Source organism: Gallinula chloropus, assembly GCF_964237585.1.
Source record: "Gallinula chloropus genome assembly, chromosome: 1".
Classification (NCBI taxonomy): Eukaryota; Metazoa; Chordata; class Aves; order Gruiformes; family Rallidae; genus Gallinula; species Gallinula chloropus.
The window spans coordinates 56,749,478-56,769,484 of NC_140085.1; the positions used below are offsets into that span (position 1 = coordinate 56,749,478).

Here is a 20,007-nt window from a genome sequence, read left to right on the forward strand (position 1 = left end):
CGAGTGTGGTCCTCTGCTTCCTTCTCAGGATACCGACCTTGCCACTGTAAACACACTGGTTAAATGGGAAGTCATAGTGGAGCACCCAGAAGGTCAACTGGTTCACTGACCTCACCCTTCTGAGTTTTTAACAGCTACATACACCCTTCCTCCACTTCTTAGCTGCAGGTGTTCTGGCACCATTAGGTTCCTTGTCTTCCAGTAACAGTGGTATATTGTGTTTTCTCACTTGTTTCTGTAATAACATTCATTGCCATTTCTCATACTTTGTACCTGGCGGTTCTGGTTACTGGTTTCAAGCACTTTTTTTTAGTTTTCCTGTTGTGCCTTCACCATTCACTCCTATTTGATATGACTATGTGTGTGTTCCCCTAGTTGTCCTTGGGTAAGTGCAGACAAGCGAGCTTCTGAAAGACAGGAAGTAATTTCCATTCTTCCCTCCCATCAGCAAAAGAAAACCTAAATTAGCACAGGAATCATAGTGGTTGTTGTTACTGGTTGAGCATGAGGTTGTGACTCTATGCTGATGAAACCAGGAAAATTAATTATCTACAGGCCATAGTTTGACAACCTCTCTAGGACAACATATTGGCTAAATATTTCCAAAAGGAGTGGTCCCACACTCAGAGAAGCTAGATCCAAGTGCTTTGAAATAAAAATATATTTACCAACATGTCCACATTACTGGCAACATGGCAAACATTACTACAATAGGATTATGCCAGAAAATTCCACAGTCAAACCAGTCTCATTATCAGAAAACAATCCATGGCTGCAAACATGCTCAGACTCTAATAATGCACATGCATATTAAAGAGTGTATGTTATAATCTAACATTGAAGGTAACATTAAAAAGCAGTCCACATGCAGCTCACTGCGTGGTTCAGCTGCATATTACTATGTCAGCATTTTTACTGGGCTCTTTGGGTACTTAGGGAAAAACATTATGGAATTTAATCCCTGCAGTCATTAGACAGATATGTATCTTTTATACAAAAGCATCTAACTGAAAGGAACAAACAGAAAAAAAAACCCTTGGATAACACACCCAGTTATATATGAATTCTAATGACTTTACAAGAAGTTCTTTGATGGAGTAATTGTTGCTTTTAACTTCTAATCCCTGTTGTTATTTGGTATAAAGTGCTGGCTTTAAGTTATGCAGTTTTCCTTGATGTGTTTCCCTTCTGGCACTTTAAGTTCTCTCCTTTATCCTTCAGTACAAATACAACCAATACACCCAGCAAGGGAAAATACTGAAGATCTGTCAGCTATGCCAGCCCTCCGATCATCTTTGTGGCCCTCCTCCAGACTCGCTCCAACAGCTCCATGCCTGTCTTGTACTGGGGACCCCAGAGCTGGATGCAGTACTCCAGGTGGGGTCTCACCAAGCAGAGCTGAGAGGCAGAATCACCTCCCTTCACCTGCTAGTCAGACTTCTTTTGATGCAGCCCCCAGGATATGGCTGGCTTTCTGGAATCCAAGCACAGGTTGCAGGGTCGTGTTGAGCTTCTTGTCAACCAACACCTCCAAGTCCTCCTCAGGGCTGCTCTCAAAGCATTCTCCACCCAGCCTGTAGTTGTGCTTGGGATTGCTACCAAACCCATGTGCGAGACCTTGCACTTGGCCTTGCTGAACTCCATGAGGGTCACATGGGCTGACCTCTCCAGCCTGTCAAGGTCCCCTCTGGATGTCATCTCTTCCCTCCAGCATGTTGACCGCACCACAAACTTGCTGAAGGTGCACTCAATCCCATCATTTATGTCATTAAGGAAGATGCTAAATAGTACTGGTCCCAAAGCAGACCCTGAAGGGACACCACTCATTACTGGTTTCTATTTGGACACTGAGCCATTGATTGTAATTCTCTGAGTGTGACCATCCAGCCAATTCTTTATCCATCTAGTATTCCATCCATCAAATCCATACCACTCCAATTAAAAGGTAAGAATGTTGTTAGGGGCCATATTAAAGGCTTTACAAAAGTTCAGGTAGATGACACCAGCCACTCTTCTTCTGGCCACTAATGCGGTCAATCCACCACAGAAGGCCATTAGATTAGTCAGGCATGATTTGCCCTTGGTGAAGCCATGTTGGCAGTCTCAAGTCACTTCCTCATCTTCCATATGCTTTGACATAAGGTCCAGGAGCATCTGCTCCATGATCTTACCAGGTACAGAGGTGAGGCTGATTGGTCAGTAGTTCCCAAAGTCTGCGTGTGATACTCACTTTTCTCCAGTCACTGGGGACTCTGCCTGACTGCTGTGACTTTCCAAATATGATGGAGAATGGCTTATCAGCTACACCTGCCAATTCCTTCAGGATTCCAGGATATTTCTTAGACCAAAAGTAATATGATATATATATTCCAAACCATTTTCACATATCAAATCTGTATGTACTTGATATAGGTAGTTTTCTACTTTCTCTTCTATTTTCTTGCTGCTGTGGGCAAGCAGACTTTAATGGGATTCTGAAAAGAACATTGCAACAAAGCTAAAAAAGATCAACCCCAACAATGCTCCACAAAGTTACTTCACAGTCTTAATATTTATTTTCATACCCATTTTGATGTAGGGATAAAAAAAAAAAAAAAGAACTGGATCAGAGGTTGAAAAGTTGCTGGGGGCACAAGGTATGATGGTTGTACAACGGCAAGACAGCCTGTAATTAAATCTTTGTGCCCTGAGACCACATTCTTCCCCTCCATGCAGGTGGATGAATAACCAACACAATGCTGGCAAAGCATATCTCACACTCCCCTCTAGCGCCAAGGGTGCACCACTGCTGCGCCTTCCCCCTTTCCCCCCCGCCCCAGCCAGCAGCCAAAGGCTTTTCCGGGGGGTCTGCACAGCTCTGCTGCTAACTCAGCTGCTCCCAACACGATCCCTCGTAATTATGGCTGGGGTTCTCAGCTTTATTTTAAAGTAGGATCAAGTTAAAAGTCCTGATTTTAGATATGACAGAATTTTAGGTGGGCCAGTATATGACATTTGCCCCTTGTGCACATGCATTGCCTCAGTTACTATGAAATCATATGTGATCAGCATCATTTATGTACATGTTGCAGCACACCTGCACAAAGGGTACCAGGTTTGTCTATGCATGCTTGAATTCTATACATACATTTATTAGGTCCTTTCCTAGAGTGGCCACGTAGCCTGCATCAGCCTTGAGTTACAGTCTCTGTGTTCCTCTGTAGAAGTGTATTTGTTTAGACATTTACCGCCTTAACCCAGTGCCTGAGGGAAAATAAACCTGCAGAGCTGTTGGAACAACAGCCTACTGAGACATGATGCTTGGTAGGTATTTTCTGATGCACCATTTGTCTTTGTCATCACAGTGCACAACAACTTAATACAGTAGATTGCACTTGTGTATCCCAGAACAATTATTATCAACCTGAAAAAAGACCATGCCAACTTGTCAGTGTATTAAATTATTAGGAGTTAAAATAAACTTAAAATAATTCTAAAAATACAATCTATGCATGCTAATGAGAAGAAATACTCAGCATCAAAACTATTACCTGCTGGATTTATGACTGCAACCATTACAGCTCATTATATGTCTGTGGCAAGGGAATACTTTGCTTCCTACAAGCATTTATGAGTCTTCAAAACACTCTCAGGTGAGGAGAAGCAACAAGCAGCAGACTAACTTTGTGAGCCCTACAACCTGAGAAACACTCTTCCAGCGATTTGTGGAAAGAGGGATGCCACCCTCTTCTTCTGAGTGCTCACAGTCCTCCCTTTGGTTTATGCCTGTCACCTGGCACTGAATTATTCAGGAATTTTGTGGGTCGGTACAGATCTCAGTGTTTCGCTAGCACCCTAAAACTAGTAAAGGATACTGAGCTGCTGTCAGGGTAGCAGCTGTGAAAGCAGCAAAAGGAAAAAGACTCTATGAATTGGAACTGTCATTTAGCTCAGCTTGTAAATAAACTAACACATACTTCTGTTTGCTGGGGTTTAAGGAGCTTCCAGAACACACCTGAACCTCAGAACATAAGATACTCGAAATACTGAGGTATCATAGTACAAAATTACATCAGCACAGAGGGTAACATCTCTCATTCAAGAGAAAATAAAGAAAAGGAAAAGAGAATATGGAATAACTTAAGATCACTTGAAGTCTAGTATTAAACCTGCTTCCCAGAGGGAGAAGATCTAGAAGTAGCTTGGCTGTATCCTGCTGAGAGGCATCATTCATAGCTGACAAACCCTAAGAGAAAGCAGATAGCCAGAAAAACAGTTGAGGAACAGCTTGAAGACATCAGCAGTGGTGAAGAGGCCAAGTGAGTTTACATTTAAGTATTCAAGCCAGCGTTCCTGCAATGTGTTGGAATGTGGGACATTTACATCTGATCATTACCAGCTTTTTTTTTTTAATGCTACATGTTTAATTGGTGATAACTAGATCATGGAAGGTAACAAAGGGATGGGTGATTGAATACCCAAACCAAGAACAAACAATGACATAATTCTGTAGCTTTACTTAGGTCCCAGTTAAAGCCATTGGGACTGTTTATTTTTTAAAAAAGCTTCTTTTGTGCTCTGAAGCTATAAAAGGCAAATTGTCAGCCTGCGTAACAACAATTTAAGGAACAGCTAGCAGATATTTGTGGAAACTTTCTTACATATTTGTTGCAATAATCCCACTTTTTTCAGCACTTCTAAAATTTTTATTCTAAATGCTCATTTCACAGTGAAATACAATTAATTTGGAAACTGTCCTACAGCAGACAAACCTTACATGTTGGCCTAATTTCTGACCTGATTCTATAGATGTCTTGAGTTCTATGTCAGATGGAATTCTGTAAAATGCAGACTGGATTTAAAAAAAAAAAAAAGTGTAATTGCAGCATAAATTACCTCATCATGAACACTTGCATGGAAAATGAGAGTTTTGCAGTCACAGCCCTCCCTTTTGCTAAGTTATGCTAACCCTCTTTTTACTGGCATAGCTATTGGAGAAGGATTTTCCCAGCAAGATCGCTTCCCTTATCTGGTTTAACATGTTGTTGAAACATTCACACCACGAGGAACACCAAGATTATTTTTTTTTTTTTTTGGGGGGGGGGATTTATTTTATTCTCTAAAAAGCTAGTGGTACTTTTTTTTAAACCATGAAGGGGTGGTTTAAAGCCAAATCTGTACAATACAAATGAGCACTGTGATGGAGTCTGCAAAGCACGAACTGGCTAAGAAACAGTGGGGGGAAAAGACAAAGAGGCCAATACTACCTGAGGTGGCTTAATGCAAAATCAGACCAATTTATAAGGCAACTTTTGAAGATTTTGCTTCTTCGGCTTGGTTTTCAGCAGGAGTCCCCCAAGAATCTGCCAGCAGCCCGGGACACCCCCTCAGGACCCCAGGGGCTCCCTGCGACCCGGGCGCCCCCCCCGCAGCCGGAACGCCGACGGGGCAGCTCACAGCTCCGCGCTGCCGCTGGGCTTCAGAACCGGCCCGGTACTGGGGGGTTCCCTCACAGGCTGGTAGAAAAAAAACCTGTCGCTTGGGTGCGGTTTTATTTCTTTTCAGTAGGAATCCCTGTGGTGGTTTGACCCCGGCTAGAGAAGAGACGCCCAAACTCGCTCTATCACTCCTCTTTTCGGCAGGGAAGAAAACATGGATTGAGCAGCTTAGGAGTCGGGATCAGAACAGGGAGAGATCATTCTGCAATTTGTGCCGTGGGCAAAACAGACTCAACACAGAATAAAGCAAAGAAAACTCTAATTTATCACACTGCACTGCACACGCAGTGACACCAGTCGGATAATGAGAAGTGCTTCATGAACTTCTCCAACGTGAGTCCTTTCCCATGGGGCTTCAGCTCTTCACCAGCTGCCCCAGCACTGGTCACTTCTATGGTGGGCAGTCATAGAATCATTGAATGTCTCTCAGGCCCAGACTGCTCCAGACTGGTCCTCTACGGAGTCACAAGCCTCCCTCCTTCCACCCCCAGTCAACCTGCTCCAGCATGGATCTGTCTCTCACTCATCTCTGTGTCTCTGCTTCTCTCCACAGCCTGCAAGTGCTGGCTGAGGCTTGCTCCAACACGGGTCACAGCATCTCCTGCATGTCTCCACCTGCTCCTGTGTGGGGCCTCTCCATGGGCTGCAGGTGGGGTCTCAGCCTTTTCTATGGGCTGCAGGGGGACACGCACACCACCATGGGTTTCTCCATGGACTGCAGTAGCATCTTTCTCTCTGGCACCTGGGGTACCTCTTCCCCCTTCCCCAGCCTTGGTGTCTGCACAGTTTCTTACATCTTCTCTCTCCCTTCTCTGGTGACAAAAAGCAGCTGCTTGCAGTTTTTTGCTTCTTAAATGTGATTCCCAGGGGCACTGTGACAGTCACTGATGGGCATGGCCTTGATCAGCAACATCTCCAGCCTTGAGCCTGCAGAGAGCTCCTGGCTGCTTCTTGCAGAAGCCACCCCAGCAGCCCCACTTCTCCACCAGAACCCAGCCGCACAAAACTACAACCCCCTCTCCTGCCCCAGCACCCACTGACCCACAGAATCACAGAATTGTAGGGGTTGGAACGGACCTCGAGAGATCATCGGGTCCAACCCTCCTGCCAAAGCAGGTTCCCTAGCTCATATTGCACAGATAGGTGTCCAGATGAGTCTTGAATATCTCCAGAGAAGGAGACTCCACAATCTCTCTGGGCAGCCTGTCCCAGGGCTCTGTCACCCTCACTGTGAAAAAGTTCTTCCGCATGTTGGTGCGGAACTTCCTGTGCTCCAACTTGAGGCCATTGCCCCTTGTCCTGTCCCCACAGAGCACTGAAAAGGGGCTGGCTGATTCCCCCTGCATCCCCTGCTGAAGATATTTATAAACATTGATTAGGTCCCCCCTCAGTCTTCTTTTCTCCAGGCTGAACAGTTCCAGCTCACTCAGCCTTTCCTCGTAGGGGAGATGCTCTAGGCCCTTAATCATCTTTGTAGCCTCCTCTGGACTCTGTCAAGGAGGTCCCCGTCTTTTTTATACCAAGGAGCCCAGAACTGGACACAATACTCCAGGTGGGGCCTGACCAGGGCAGAGTAGAGGGGGAGGATCCCCTCCTGTGACCTGCGGGCCACACTCTTCCTGATGCATCCCAGGATCTGCACACCCCTCGGCGGTAGCTCAGCCCCTCCCCACCACAAGCTGTTTTGCCCCAGCCAACGGACAAGCTCAAGAGCCTCTAGTTTGCCCAGTCCAACGGAGGAGGCCGAGCCCGACGGGGACAACACCCGGACACCGCTGACGACGCGCCGTCGGCCCGGGCGGCAGCCAGGCAACGCGCAGGGCGCGGCGGCTTTAAGAGGGAGTCGAGCACCTACACCACCGATAGGCTGCTCTGCGGCCCCGCCCCCTCGCAGCGCGGCCGGCGAATGGGCCGATAGAAAGACGCGATGTTGGCGCCGCGGATGAATTCGGGGTTCGGCCGGTCGCGCCTGCAGCGCGGGGCGTTTGACGGGACGCCGGTGCCGCTCCAGTAGCCGCTGTTGCCGCGGCGCTCCGCTCCGCCCCACCCATGGCCTCCGTGCTGGTAAGGGCTCGGCCCGGGGCAGCCGGGGCGGCGCTCAGGCGAGGTGGCGCTGCCGGCCTGAGAGCGGGACGTGTGGCCGGCGTGCGTCGCCCGGGGCCGAGGGCTCCACGGCTACAGCCGATGCCATCGCCGCCCTCTCCGGTGGGAGCTCTCAGAGTGGGGGGGGTCCGCTCCCCGCCGTCCTTTCGCCGCCTGCCGGACGCTAACGGCTCCGGGAGGGGGAGGGGGTGCGGGACCCCCGCCCGGAGCCTGACGATGCGCACCCTCTCCCCCAGGAGGACCCCGTCCTGATCCGCCCTTTCCGCGGCCACCGAGCAGCAGTGACGGGCGTCGCCTTCAACGCGGACGCAGCGGGGCTGGGTGAGTGCGAGGGGCCGGCGGCGGGGCCGGGCGTCGCTTGCTTTCCGGGCGGGACGGCTCGCTCCCTTTCTCCCTCCCTTCCCCCCTCCCTCCCCCCCTCCCTCCCCGGCAGCTGGAGGAGCCGCCCGGCGGTTCCGGGAGCAGGTCCGGGCGCGGAGGCGGGGCGGGCTCCCGCGCCGGCCGGGCGGGCTGAGGAGTCTCTGCCCCTTCCTTAAGCGACAACTTTTTGAGCAAACCACAAGGCGGGAGGAGGGGTTTGTCCCGCGGCGAGAGAGGAGGAGGAGGAGGAAGTAAGTGAGGGGAGTGCCGAGGCCGGAGAGGCGGGGGGCTGCTCCGTGTCTCCACCGCCGCTCCGCTCCCCCCTCCCCGCTCTCCCCTTCCCCCGCCGTCCCCCTTGGAAGCCTCTGGGCCCGCCGCGGAGGGACCGGCTGCAAGCTCGGCCGGCGGCCCGAGTCCGAAGCTGGGAGCGCCTGCGGTCCCCTCCGTCCTGCGGGGGAGGGGGGAGCCCGCAGTACTTGGCGGAGCTCCTCTCTGCTGGGGGGCTGTTTTTAATCGCCCGCGATGAGGATCCGCCTGACGAGAAGATGGACGTGGGTCCGCAAAAGCTGCGTGTTTGTCGGCGTCCTGATGATCGGTTACTTTGTGGTCGAGCTGTCGGTCTCTTCCTTCGGTGCCTCCCTCGGCGGGGAGAGCATCACCAAAGGGAAATGGGAGAGGCGCTTTTCTGACAGAGCAGAAGCAGCCGTGGATTTGGCTCGTCCAGTTTATGACAAATCCCCGCCTGACCCGTACGTCCCAGGAGAATGGGGTAAGCCCTCTCGCTTGCAGCTGAGTCCTGAGGAGAAGAAACAGGAAGAAGAACTGATTGAGAAGTATGCAATTAATATCTATTTGAGTGACAAAATCTCTCTCCACCGGCACATTGAAGATAATCGTCTGAGTGGCTGTAAAACTAAATCATACGACTACAGGAGACTGCCCACGACATCTGTTATAATCGCGTTTTACAACGAAGCCTGGTCAACGTTGCTGCGAACTATACACAGCGTTCTGGAGACGTCGCCTTCAGTGCTTCTCAAAGAAATTATACTGGTGGATGACCTGAGTGATAAGGTCTATTTGAAGGCTGAGCTTGAAAAGTACATTAGCGGTCTGAAAAGAGTTCGCTTGATAAGAACCAACAAACGAGAAGGCTTGGTTCGTGCCCGCTTAATCGGCGCTACCTTTGCTACCGGCGATGTCCTCACCTTTCTAGACTGTCACTGTGAATGTGTCTCTGGCTGGCTGGAGCCCCTGCTCGAGAGGATTGCTGAGAATGAGACTGTTATCATTTGTCCTGTCATTGACACCATTGACTGGAAAACGTTTGAATACTACATGCAAACGGCAGAGCCCATGATTGGGGGGTTTGACTGGAGGCTGACGTTCCAGTGGCACTCGGTGCCTAAACACGAACGTCTCAGGCGCAAATCCGAAACAGACCCGATCAGGTCCCCCACTATGGCAGGTGGCTTGTTTGCTGTCAGCAAGAAGTATTTTGAGTACCTGGGCACCTACGATACAGGAATGGATGTTTGGGGAGGGGAGAACTTAGAATTGTCATTTCGGGTTTGGCAGTGTGGAGGCATGTTGGAAATTCATCCTTGCTCCCATGTAGGCCACGTGTTTCCAAAGCGCGCGCCCTACGCTAGGCCCAACTTCCTTCAGAACACGGCGCGTGCTGCTGAGGTGTGGATGGACGAGTACAAAGAGCACTTCTACAACAGAAATCCTTCAGCAAGAAAAGAAAAATACGGAGATATTTCTGAAAGAAAGATACTAAGAGAGCGTTTGAAGTGCAACAGTTTCAAGTGGTATTTAAAAAACATATTTCCCGAGTTGCATGTACCAGAGGATCGTCCTGGCTGGCACGGTGCCATCCGCAGCGCGGGAATAGCTTCAGAATGCCTTGACTACGTCTTACCAGAACATCACCCTACTGGTGCTCACCTCTCTCTGTTTGGATGTCATGGCCAGGGAGGCAATCAATTCTTTGAATACACGTCAAACAAGGAGATTAGATTCAACTCTGTAACTGAGCTGTGTGCGGAAGTCCCTGAGCATGAGGACTTCATAGGTATGAGGAGCTGCCCAAAAGATGGAACTCCAGTCCCAGAAATTATTATATGGCATTTCAAAGAAGATGGGACCATTTATCATCCTCATTCTGGAAAGTGCCTCACTGCTTATCGTACAGCTGAGGGGCGTGCTGATGTGCAAATGAGAACTTGCAATGCTGCAGATAAAAATCAGATTTGGAAATTTGAGAAATAATCGCTGCTGGTAGTAGGAATTGAATGGATTTTAATCTCTGAGGTTTTCACACGCATGTGCAGATAGCAAGGTTTGATTTTACGACTTGGAATGTCTTCAGATGCATCTGTAGTGGGGTAGAAACTGTTTCTGCTGTGGTGAACTCTATGGAAAGCGAAGTAAATACTGGGGTCTAGTTTTTAAAGCTTTGAATACAGATCTAATGCCTTTTATTTTTGTAACGCTTCAATCCGTTATTTTCTTACTCTGTCTTGATTGTGGTGAAACAAAGGCTTTTGAGAGAATTGAGGAGGGATTTTCTTGTTTTAAAAAAAAATACGTTAAACCTGCAAGATGATGGTATGTGAAAGTAAAGAATCTTTAGTTGCAGAAGTAAAAGTTAAGTTTCTTACAGATAAATTAACTGACTTCTGTTGCAGATAGGATGCTACACTATAACATAGGTACCTGAGTAATGCTACAGTAGTGTGTGATTGAATTTACCTTGGTGTGGAAAGTTGAATCTTTAAGCCTTGTAATATTATGCAGTTTTCTGGGCATTTGCTCTTAAGTGTTTCAGGGTGACAACTAGCTATATTACGTTGAAGAAAAGGAAGGTTTTGGGTTGTGGATTTGGGGGGGAGGGGGTTTTGTAGGTGGGTTTTGGCACTGTTTTGCAGTCTTGTGCCTGATCTGGAAAACTTACCTCAGAAGGGTGAATGAGGAGCTCTTATGCATTTAGAGAAGAGTGTGGTAGCAATGGAGCCAAGGATGTGCTGGCTGTATCACAAACAGACAGAAATAGGGGTGGCTACCATTAAAAACATCTGTTTAAAAGTAAAGAAGAAAAAGCACAGAATTGCATAAGCTACTGTTGATTTCTCATCGATATATTTAATACTTACATTGCCTCTCCGTAAGCTTTTCCGTGTTAAGCCTGGGGACACACAGCTTATGTGACTGTGCCATAGTTTTGGACTGTGTTTTTCTTTGTCTGTCAGCGGGGCAGAAAGAGACACAGAAGAAAACTTGGGCTTTTTTATTTTACACCGTGTAGTTTGGGCAACAGTTGGCATCCATCAGCCCAAGGTAGAGTTTTGGGATAGTGCAGCATACTTTGCCTCTTTCTAGTCACAGTAGTACCATGGGAGACCTTGGGTAAGGTTGGGAAGCTGGAGTTCCTGAAGTGGGAGTTGAAAAGGCAAAAAAAGGGCAGCTTAGAGGAAACCAAGACTCCTTGGTTAGATAGATAGTTCACAGAACACCTTATTTAGGTTGTTTTTTTGTACCTTGTTTTGCTGAGTTTTGAAGAATATTGATTCTTGAATCATGTCACTGATTTTGTTCTGAGTGTGATTATAGGCAGTAGATGTGATAGATAAGTTATGTACTTGAAAAAAAATAATCTTGTGTTAGTAACTGCGTTTTTAGCTTTGTATTATTTAAGTTGAACACTTATCTTAATGTTTCAGGCATTCCAGCTTTTTGATTACTTTCACTGAAGTGATAAACATTCTTCAGTAGCCACAACTTAGTAATTCTTGATGTGGGACTGGTAGAGAGGAACTGGAGCTAGTGAACAGTAAGAATCTGGATACCTGAGGAATGTAGATGATGTGCATTTGCTGCAGGTGTTAGTAGGTAGAAGGCTTAAAAGGGAGCAAGTAAGACCTGAAATAAGACCTGAAGATTTGCCAAAAATAAAGGAAAAGTTAATTAAGACGTGTTCTTGAGTCTTAGTGGGTTTAAAGAGTTGAGAGTTTTGGATGGAAGCAGACAAAGAAGAGCAGAAGAAAACTTGGAGCTGTGGCTGTAATGTTGAATCATGCTGAAAACTTGCCACTGTGTGGCATGGGTTGGTTTAAGTCTTTAACTTATTTTTAGGAGGTTACTTGCAACTTGATTTTTTTTTTCTTTTTTTTAAAAAAGGGAACTTTACTGTATAAGGGAGACATTCCTAAAAATTCCATTTTCCTGTGCAGCAAGGAATTCTTTTGTGAACCTACAAGTTATAAAACATTCATCAAATTTTAAAAGGCAGACAGTCATTATGTACTGGGGCAATAAATTATACAAAGTATGTGCTTTGTGAGAAGCTTGCCATAAACTGCTACATTCAGTAGAAATCATAGGAAAAAGGCCTTCTACATGGCAGAGCTGTATGTGCAATGCATGTTCCCTCAGATGAAAGTGATTAAATGGTGTGAATATAGACTATGCAACTTTTATACAATTAACTTTTTTAGGACTTGTCAAAAGCTACATTTGATATAATGAACTATCTTTGTGTTAAAACTGACATTCAAAGTGTTCCTTATTTACTTAAGCAATAAGTCTGAGTTGTCCACTTTGAGTTTGGAAAGTTATTGTATATGTATGTGAACCCTTCTTCCTTCTCCCCATCACCTCCCATTCCATTTTTATAGTTATCTTAAAAAGGGGGGGGGGGAAGAGCAAAAATAAATAACCAGCCTCTAAAGAAGCTAACTAAATAAAATTAAATTTGTTCCCAATGGGAATAAAAAAAAGATTTAGGGTGGGAGGGTTGGCTATAGAAGGAGAAGGAAAGAGGAGGGAAAAAAAACCCTTGCCATTTCAACTGAGTTTTGAACTCAGTTGCAGCAATTCTGCAGAAATACTCTAGAATCCAGTTGTTTTTCAGTGTGTACAGATTTCTGGAAAATCTGAAACTCTGAGAAGTTTTCTAGTCTGTAAGACTTTGGAAGTTTTGGGAACACTTGTATGTATTTTAAACTACTGATTTTAAGTGACTTAAAGAAATTGAATGTAAACTTAACACTGAATAAATGTGGGAGAGCCTTGGGATTTGTTTTGAAAAAAATAAAATCCAGAATGATAATTAAACATTGGCCAGTGTGCTCTTTTCACTTCTCTTCCACTTGTCTAAGTATGTACAGTAAAAACCACTGAAGTTTCATGAGAGCTATTAAAAGTTCCTCATAACTTCTCAGCTGTGCTTAAAATCCCAGATTAGCTCCCTTGACAGAGGTTTGATTAGTAACTGTTTTCCTTCAAGTAGGCAATCTTGTGAATCCACTGGTTGATATGTTTGTATTGTGATCTTGCACCCTCTCACACTGAGATTTGCAGGGCTCCTGCAGAGTGTGTGGGGTTTTGGTGGTTGAATGTTCACGAGTTCTCCATCAGGCCTCTAATTCTTGCACTGGGCCAGATAATCATAGGGTTTGGAAGGGACCTCAAGAGATCATCAGGTCCAACCCCCCTGCCAAAGCAGCTCCCTAGCTCATATTGCACAGGGAGGCATCCAGATGGGTCTTGAATATCTCCAGAGATAATTATATCAAGGATGCTTCAGTATTTGGGGGAGGTGTGGGGGGGGGAGGTGACGGAGAGGTACATGGAGCTGTTACAGCCTGGCTGAGTATATCTTTCCTGACCTTTTTCACAACTTTTTTACAGCTGCTATGGGGGTATTGTGGGAACTGGGAATGTAATGGCAATTCCACATTGCAGCAACCTGTGTCTTCACATATACATGAAAATGTATGCCATCAGTATTCACAGCCTATAAATTGAACTTGGTCTTACTGCAAAGACCATAGGGTTGGTTGTTTTTTTTCCTTGGTAGCCTAGGGATCTGTTTACAAAGTGGTGTGTAAACTTGGACTCTGCATGAGACCCAGTGTTTATTCTTTGGTGTTAAATTCTGATATGACTCATCACTAGAAAAGCAAACTAGAGATACGTCAGCATTACTTGGGTATGTACAGAAAGCACTGGAATTTATTAAAAGTTTGGGCAAAAAAACGGCACTGAGGTGATAAACTGGACTAAGTTATGTCCTGGAGTTAGCTCAGTGTGAATTTTTAGCTTTCTCCTTTCTAGACATATTTTGCAGTTGGTCAAATAGTTTCATTACTACAACAGGGACAATTTGTGCCTTTCACCTTTTAAAAAAGGTTCTGCTTGTATTGTGTTTTCTTTGAGGAACAGAACCATTTGTGGTACTGCCCATCTTAAATTAAAATTGTTCTGGTCCTTTTGTGTTTCTTTTGTTTCAGTTCCAGTCCTTTAAATTAGCCTTGGAGATTTGTTATGGACTGTTTACTGAGGGTATGGTAATAGGAAGTCAGACTGTGGGTGCTGGTGCTAGGAAGTGATGACAGAATGTCAGGCCTGGTGATGGTCTGCATTGCTGTAGGGCCCCATGTGTAGCATCTCCTGGAAGGTCATTTTGAACACCTAAATGCACAGACAGTGTGAACTTGAGGGGAGGAAGATTCATTCAAGGGCAGGGAAAACATTCTTAAGGAGTAAAAAGAAAACCACAGAAGTTTATTTGATAATAAATTACATAGTAGATTTTTCATGTATCAAACTGTTTAGTATTGATAATGTAAATTGTTGCTGGCAACACTGTTACCCTACAGACTCCTGTCTTTAGTGCCTGTGGCTAGTTAAGATAAAACTTGTACCATACAGCAGAAGGCTTAGGTGTTAGCCATGTGCACCAAAGTTAATTTCAGCCTTCTTCAGTAGGGAATCACCTGGCTTGGCTAAGCCTTGTCCATGGTAAAGGAACCTGATTTCCTTGGCAGGATAGGGACCGAAGTTAAATGTAGATTCAGAGTTTTGGCTTAGAGTTTCCTTGTCTGGGTTTATGCCTCTTGCATACTATTCTGATATGGACTGACATCAGCATGGGTGCCTTAGGAAAATAATTCTGCAATCCATCTCCCAGTTACTCCCCCTTTCCTGTGCATGTCCTGAACCTCCCACTTCTACCACCCCTAGGGGGATGTAAGGTGGAAGGGAACCGGGGTGCCTTTGAGTGTCACAGTAATGAGTGAGTGGCTTCAGGAGAAAAACGTACCCCAGGGTGGAGAGAGGGTGCACAGTGAGCATAGACAACAGGGATTCCAGAGGGAGAGCTAGGAAGATGCTTGTGGATGTCCCAGGGAAAGAACTTCACATCACTGCTTGCCTCGTTAACCTTAGGGTAACCCATCTGTGAGAGAGCAAGGTACAGGAAACCAGGCTTTGAATTTATTGTACTGTCCTCTTCTAAAATATTTCGTTCAGCTCTTAGAACTGAAAGCAAAGAGAGCTGCTGTTACATGGCCTTTGAACAGTTCATAAGGCATCTCTTGATATTCCCCAGGTAATTGGCAGTTTGTGCATTATTTGTTTTAGAAACTAACGATCTTGCCTTTTCCATGTTTCCAGTGTGAGGCCTTCAAACTCTGTTTTGGCTTACATTTCACTTGTTCCTTTCTGTTTTATGCCACTCTTGGTCACATTTTTCTGAATCAAAGGGGGGGAAAAAAAGGAAATCATTCAAGTACAGATAGAAAGAGTCTGCTGTAAATGAGAGTTCTGAAAAGTTGGAGGGAGGGAAAATATCCTGTACTTCTGTGTCAAATGCTGTTACCGGCATAGGGATTATCTGGTCCTGCATCTTTTATGAGAACCTAGTCTTTTGGGAGTAAAAATATCTTTGTGCCAAATATCTAGGGAAAGTTTAAAATCTAATATTTTATTTAAGGCTTGCCTTGATGCCCATGCTAATAAATAGACTCTACTCCTTTATGCTAAGTTGGTGGGCAAAAGAGCAATTGTTTTCATGCCCTCTTCAACTTCCAGGGGGTCCCTGTTCTTCCTCTCCCTCCCTTTCTGTACTAGGGGTAGAAGTTTTATGATTGAGTGTTGGGAGCGTGAATCCCTTGTTTTTATTGGACTTGCATGCTAGCATTTGCCAGAGATGAAGATAATAGGGACATAGGAATATTGCACTCATTGGTTTAATTCAACTGCCTGTAGCTTTTGCTGCTTATAGTTTACTGAAAATTATCAAGGTCTGGTAAAAGCTGTGCCTGCTTTCTCAGATGTAGATAGTATGGTCCACCTATAAAATGACTGCAGCAAAAAAACCACCTGATCTCTATCCATTATCAGACTGACAACTTCACATTATGTTTTGAATGAGGCAAATGTTAGTATTAAGAAAATGGTACTTAAGTAGGATTACAGAATAATAATATTTGGATATTCCCTTCAGTGTAGATATCTGAAGTGCTGGAAATGATAGCATGAGTTTCACTGGCCTGTCCCTTCAGAGTTCTGCACTTGAGGCTTGAAACAAATTCCATTCCTGAGGTCAAAGTATGATCACTGAAGAGTTTGTTGTTCTTAGTATTTAGTAATTAAAAAATCTGGATTCATGCTTGCTGACATGTGCTTGATGTTTGACTGGATTTTTTTGGTTCTGAATCTTTCGAGAAGTTGTATGCCAGTTTGCTTAATATGTGACAGAGCTACCTGTTAAGAATTATCCTTTAGTCCTCCCAGCCTTCCTTCCAGAAGCCTGCTGTCGGTGTTGCTGGCTGCCTGGCTGCTGCTCAGGCCAAGTATCTGCTCCCTCCCGCTAACACCCAGCAAGTTCACTGGTGAATCCAAATCCATAGTCATCAGCTCTGATCTTTTATATCTTGCCAGCTACCTCCTCTTTGGATGGGTTTCTTATGCTGTGGCCGCTGAAGGCACGGAGCAGAGCTTACAGATTTGTGGGCCACGCGGCAGCGGTGACGGGCGTACAGTTCTCACTAGATGGGCAGCTACTCGCTTCAGCTTCTCAAGATCGTACTGTCAGGCTGTGGATTCCTTGCATGTGAGTATAACTGGGCAGTGCTGGCTGTAGGTTTCGTTAGTGTGCAATGTGAACATTGGGAGTCCTTAGCCAAGAAAAGCTTCTCCTCCCACATCCCTGATTGGGCTTTGGCAGAAACAGAGATTGGGAGCACTAGCAACAGCTCTTTACTGTGTTACTTCATTCTTTATTGAATATTCTGTAGCTTCTGGAGCAGGGAAGGCAATTCAGAGGTTATGATTTCACGTGTCTATTATGGACTATGCTTGGTAGTATTTCTCTCTCTTAATGAACATTTTTTTTTCTTAATAAGGATTGCATGGCTACAGTTAATTTTGGGGAGACAAGTGACAAAGGACACAAAAATTAGTATTTTTTTTTAAAAGAAGTAATTGACTTGTCTTTTTAGGCTGTTATTAAGTGTTTGTGATTATGAGCTATTCAGAATGATCTTAGAAAGACGGATATTACTTTAACTCTTAAACTTTTTGTAGATTACTATATCAAAAAATAGAAATCCTCTTTCAAATATCATGTGGAGGCTAATGCTGTTAACTGCGTTGTTTTCTGTAATTGGTCATATTAAATACAATTACTTGAAAGTCTGTTATTCTAGTGTTTAAGTAAAGCAAAAAATAGCATCAACACTGAGATTTAGGCTGTATATTTTTCGTTTCTGTAAGATTCCAAATGTGCTAACTTTCAGCTTTGTGGGGTTTTAAATTCTTTTCAATTTAATACAATTGGGGTTTGTTTTTTTTGTGTGTTTTGGTTTGGCTCTCCCCCTGCCCAGTCATGGAGAATCATCAGTACTGAAAGGTCATACAGCATCTGTTCGTAGCGTGAGCTTCTCGCATGATGGACACTTTCTAGTTTCAGCATCCAACGATAAATCAATCAAAATATGGAGCGTTCGCCGTCAGCGCCTTTTGTTTTCCCTATTCCAACATACTCACTGGGTTCTTTGCGCCAAGTAAGCATTGCTTTTATTCTCTTTGTACAGAAGCAAAACTCATAATAAAGGGGGTTTATTTTTCAGGCCAGAGAAGAAAAATCTGTGAATGATTTATTGAAGTTCTCTTATTAGTGATAGATCAACATTTATCAATCCTATAAAACATACACACATAGATGTATATGAATTTCCTATTCAAAGTGTGCAACTTGCTCTCTGTTAACATGTGTAGGTATTGCAATCTGTTGCTGGGTGCTAATTCTGTCACTTTAAAGGACAAATAAGGTTGTCTGTATGTATTTTCAGTCAGTATCTTGTATGTTTCCACAGTCCTATATGATTTTGTGCTGTATTAACTCATTTCACAGCATTCACAGGTTTCTAGATGTATTATGTACAGTAGGGTTTTTTCAACTGTTATCAGAAGAGTAGTGACATGATAGAATGGTCATGAAGCAAAATAAGTTGATGTAATTGGAAAAGGTAAAAAAAAAAATGTCTTTGTACTCCAGTTTAAGATTCACACCCTATTTAAAGGCAGGGCAGCTCTTCAAAGGCGGGATAAGATTGTTCTTTGCTATTTTTTTTTCCATACTAATGGAAAATCTGCAGCTCAGAGGCCTGCTTTAAACCCCTTAAGAAAGGAATTTAACACTGAAGTGCAGAGTCCTACAAAGTTTCAAAGTATCCGCTTGTTGAGAAGAAAAATAAAAGCTAGGAAATCACATGTGGAAGGTTTTGAACAGTATGCTAATGTCCTTGTGCAGTTGCTCAAAATGAGAAATAATGATTGGTGGAACTATAGACAAATCAATTTTCTTGCTTAAAGACCTAGTCTACTAGTTTAGGAATAATCACGACTTTTGCTGGCAGTTTGTAAGTCTAGAGAGAGCTCACAGGAGAATATATATGTAGGTTAAAATTGAACACAAGGTTCTCCTGTGTCCTCTTTGTCTTTTTGCCTATAGTTTTCTATAATAGTCTCTTTGGCATCTGAAGTGACAACCTTGGGCTGCTGTTACCTTCCCCCCTCCCATCCCTTTATCCTGCTTAGGGCTGGTTTTAACTATAGCTGATAGTGAAATGTGGGGAGAAGTTTTTCAGCTTTATTACTTTGAGAAATATAAGAAATTCAAATGTTCTTTGAATGTTATACATTTTAATTTCAAACAGACTTTCTCTGTTATGGTGTTTTGCTACTTATGCCTGTAATGCAAATGTAGGTAGTATCAGTTGTTCAGGAATGTGTCTACTTACATGTTCCAGATTTTCACCTGATGGAAGACTAATAGCGTCCTGCAGTGAGGATAAATCTGTTAAGATCTGGGATGCAAGAAATAAAATTTGTATTGATAGCTTCTTAGATTATGGAGGGTGAGTATTACTACAAAACAAGTGGAATGTAAATGTGTAGTTTTAATGAGATTAAATGTAATGGGTTTTGTTGTTAACATACATATGTTGCATCTGAAATTGGATCAAACTTCTTCTACCAACCCTGTAAAACAAAACAATTAATTTCATGATTTTGTGAAGAGGTTTACTAGCTGCACTTATCCAACTGTTTTCCTGTAGTCAAGAAATAAGCCTGACAGAAGTCAGGCTGTTCCTGGATTTCTGAAAGTTTTCATGTTCTTCCCTTGTTTCAATAAATACTACTTGATATTGGATGCTTCAACAAGAAGAGAAGTTCAAGAATGCTCTACTTGTTGATGAAAATAGTATTCTATTAGTTTCAGTGACCTGCCTTACGTAGGTTTAGAAAACACTTGCTTTCACTTCTCTGCAGTTTCCTTAAACATCTTGGAATTGGAGTTTTAATTAACACATGCTGTGGAATATTCATCTTGTCTATATGCTTGGCTGATTTCATGGCTGTCATCTCTATCACTTTTCCAAGCTGAAATGTTTAGAGCTATTCTGCTCTTTGACAAAATTATTTTACTTGCAGCCCATAAACTCTTTGCAGCACTTTCTTCTAGGAACTTTGAACTCCAACATAAACTGTGACTTTCTGAGTCAGGACAGTTATACTATCATTTTAACAGGAGCCAGATTATACAGTCTCATCTATCATGCATGTGTTGTTTCCTCATGCGTATTTCAGTTGCTTGAAATACCTTGTTTGAGTTTTGGTAGATGTAAATTCCATACAAGTTTGTTTCAACTCTGTGTGTGTGTATATATAAAACGTTTATGTATCTCCAAATATTCTGTGGAAACATGTAATC

At 44.1% G+C, this 20,007-nt stretch overlaps 2 protein-coding genes across 2 annotated transcripts in view; both read left to right on the forward strand.

Moving 5' to 3' along the window:
* Positions 1 to 7,526: 7,526 nt before the first annotated feature.
* The window catches only part of POC1B (POC1 centriolar protein B), a gene marked incomplete at its 5' end in the record, with an annotated part of 54,782 nt that continues 42,301 nt past the window's right edge, over positions 7,527 to 20,007 (forward strand). Inside the window, 5 exons of the mRNA XM_084279493.1 lie at positions 7,527 to 7,541; positions 7,817 to 7,901; positions 16,671 to 16,842; positions 17,615 to 17,794; positions 19,043 to 19,150. Coding sequence (XP_084135619.1) covers positions 7,527 to 7,541; positions 7,817 to 7,901; positions 16,671 to 16,842; positions 17,615 to 17,794; positions 19,043 to 19,150 — 560 coding nt within the window. The remainder of the gene's footprint in view (positions 7,542 to 7,816; positions 7,902 to 16,670; positions 16,843 to 17,614; positions 17,795 to 19,042; positions 19,151 to 20,007) is intronic.
* Positions 8,463 to 10,214, forward strand: GALNT4 (polypeptide N-acetylgalactosaminyltransferase 4; the record flags this gene model as incomplete). Its single annotated transcript, XM_084279492.1, has 1 exon — positions 8,463 to 10,214. One exon carries the CDS (start codon positions 8,463 to 8,465, stop codon positions 10,212 to 10,214), a length of 1,752 nt encoding a protein of 583 aa, XP_084135618.1.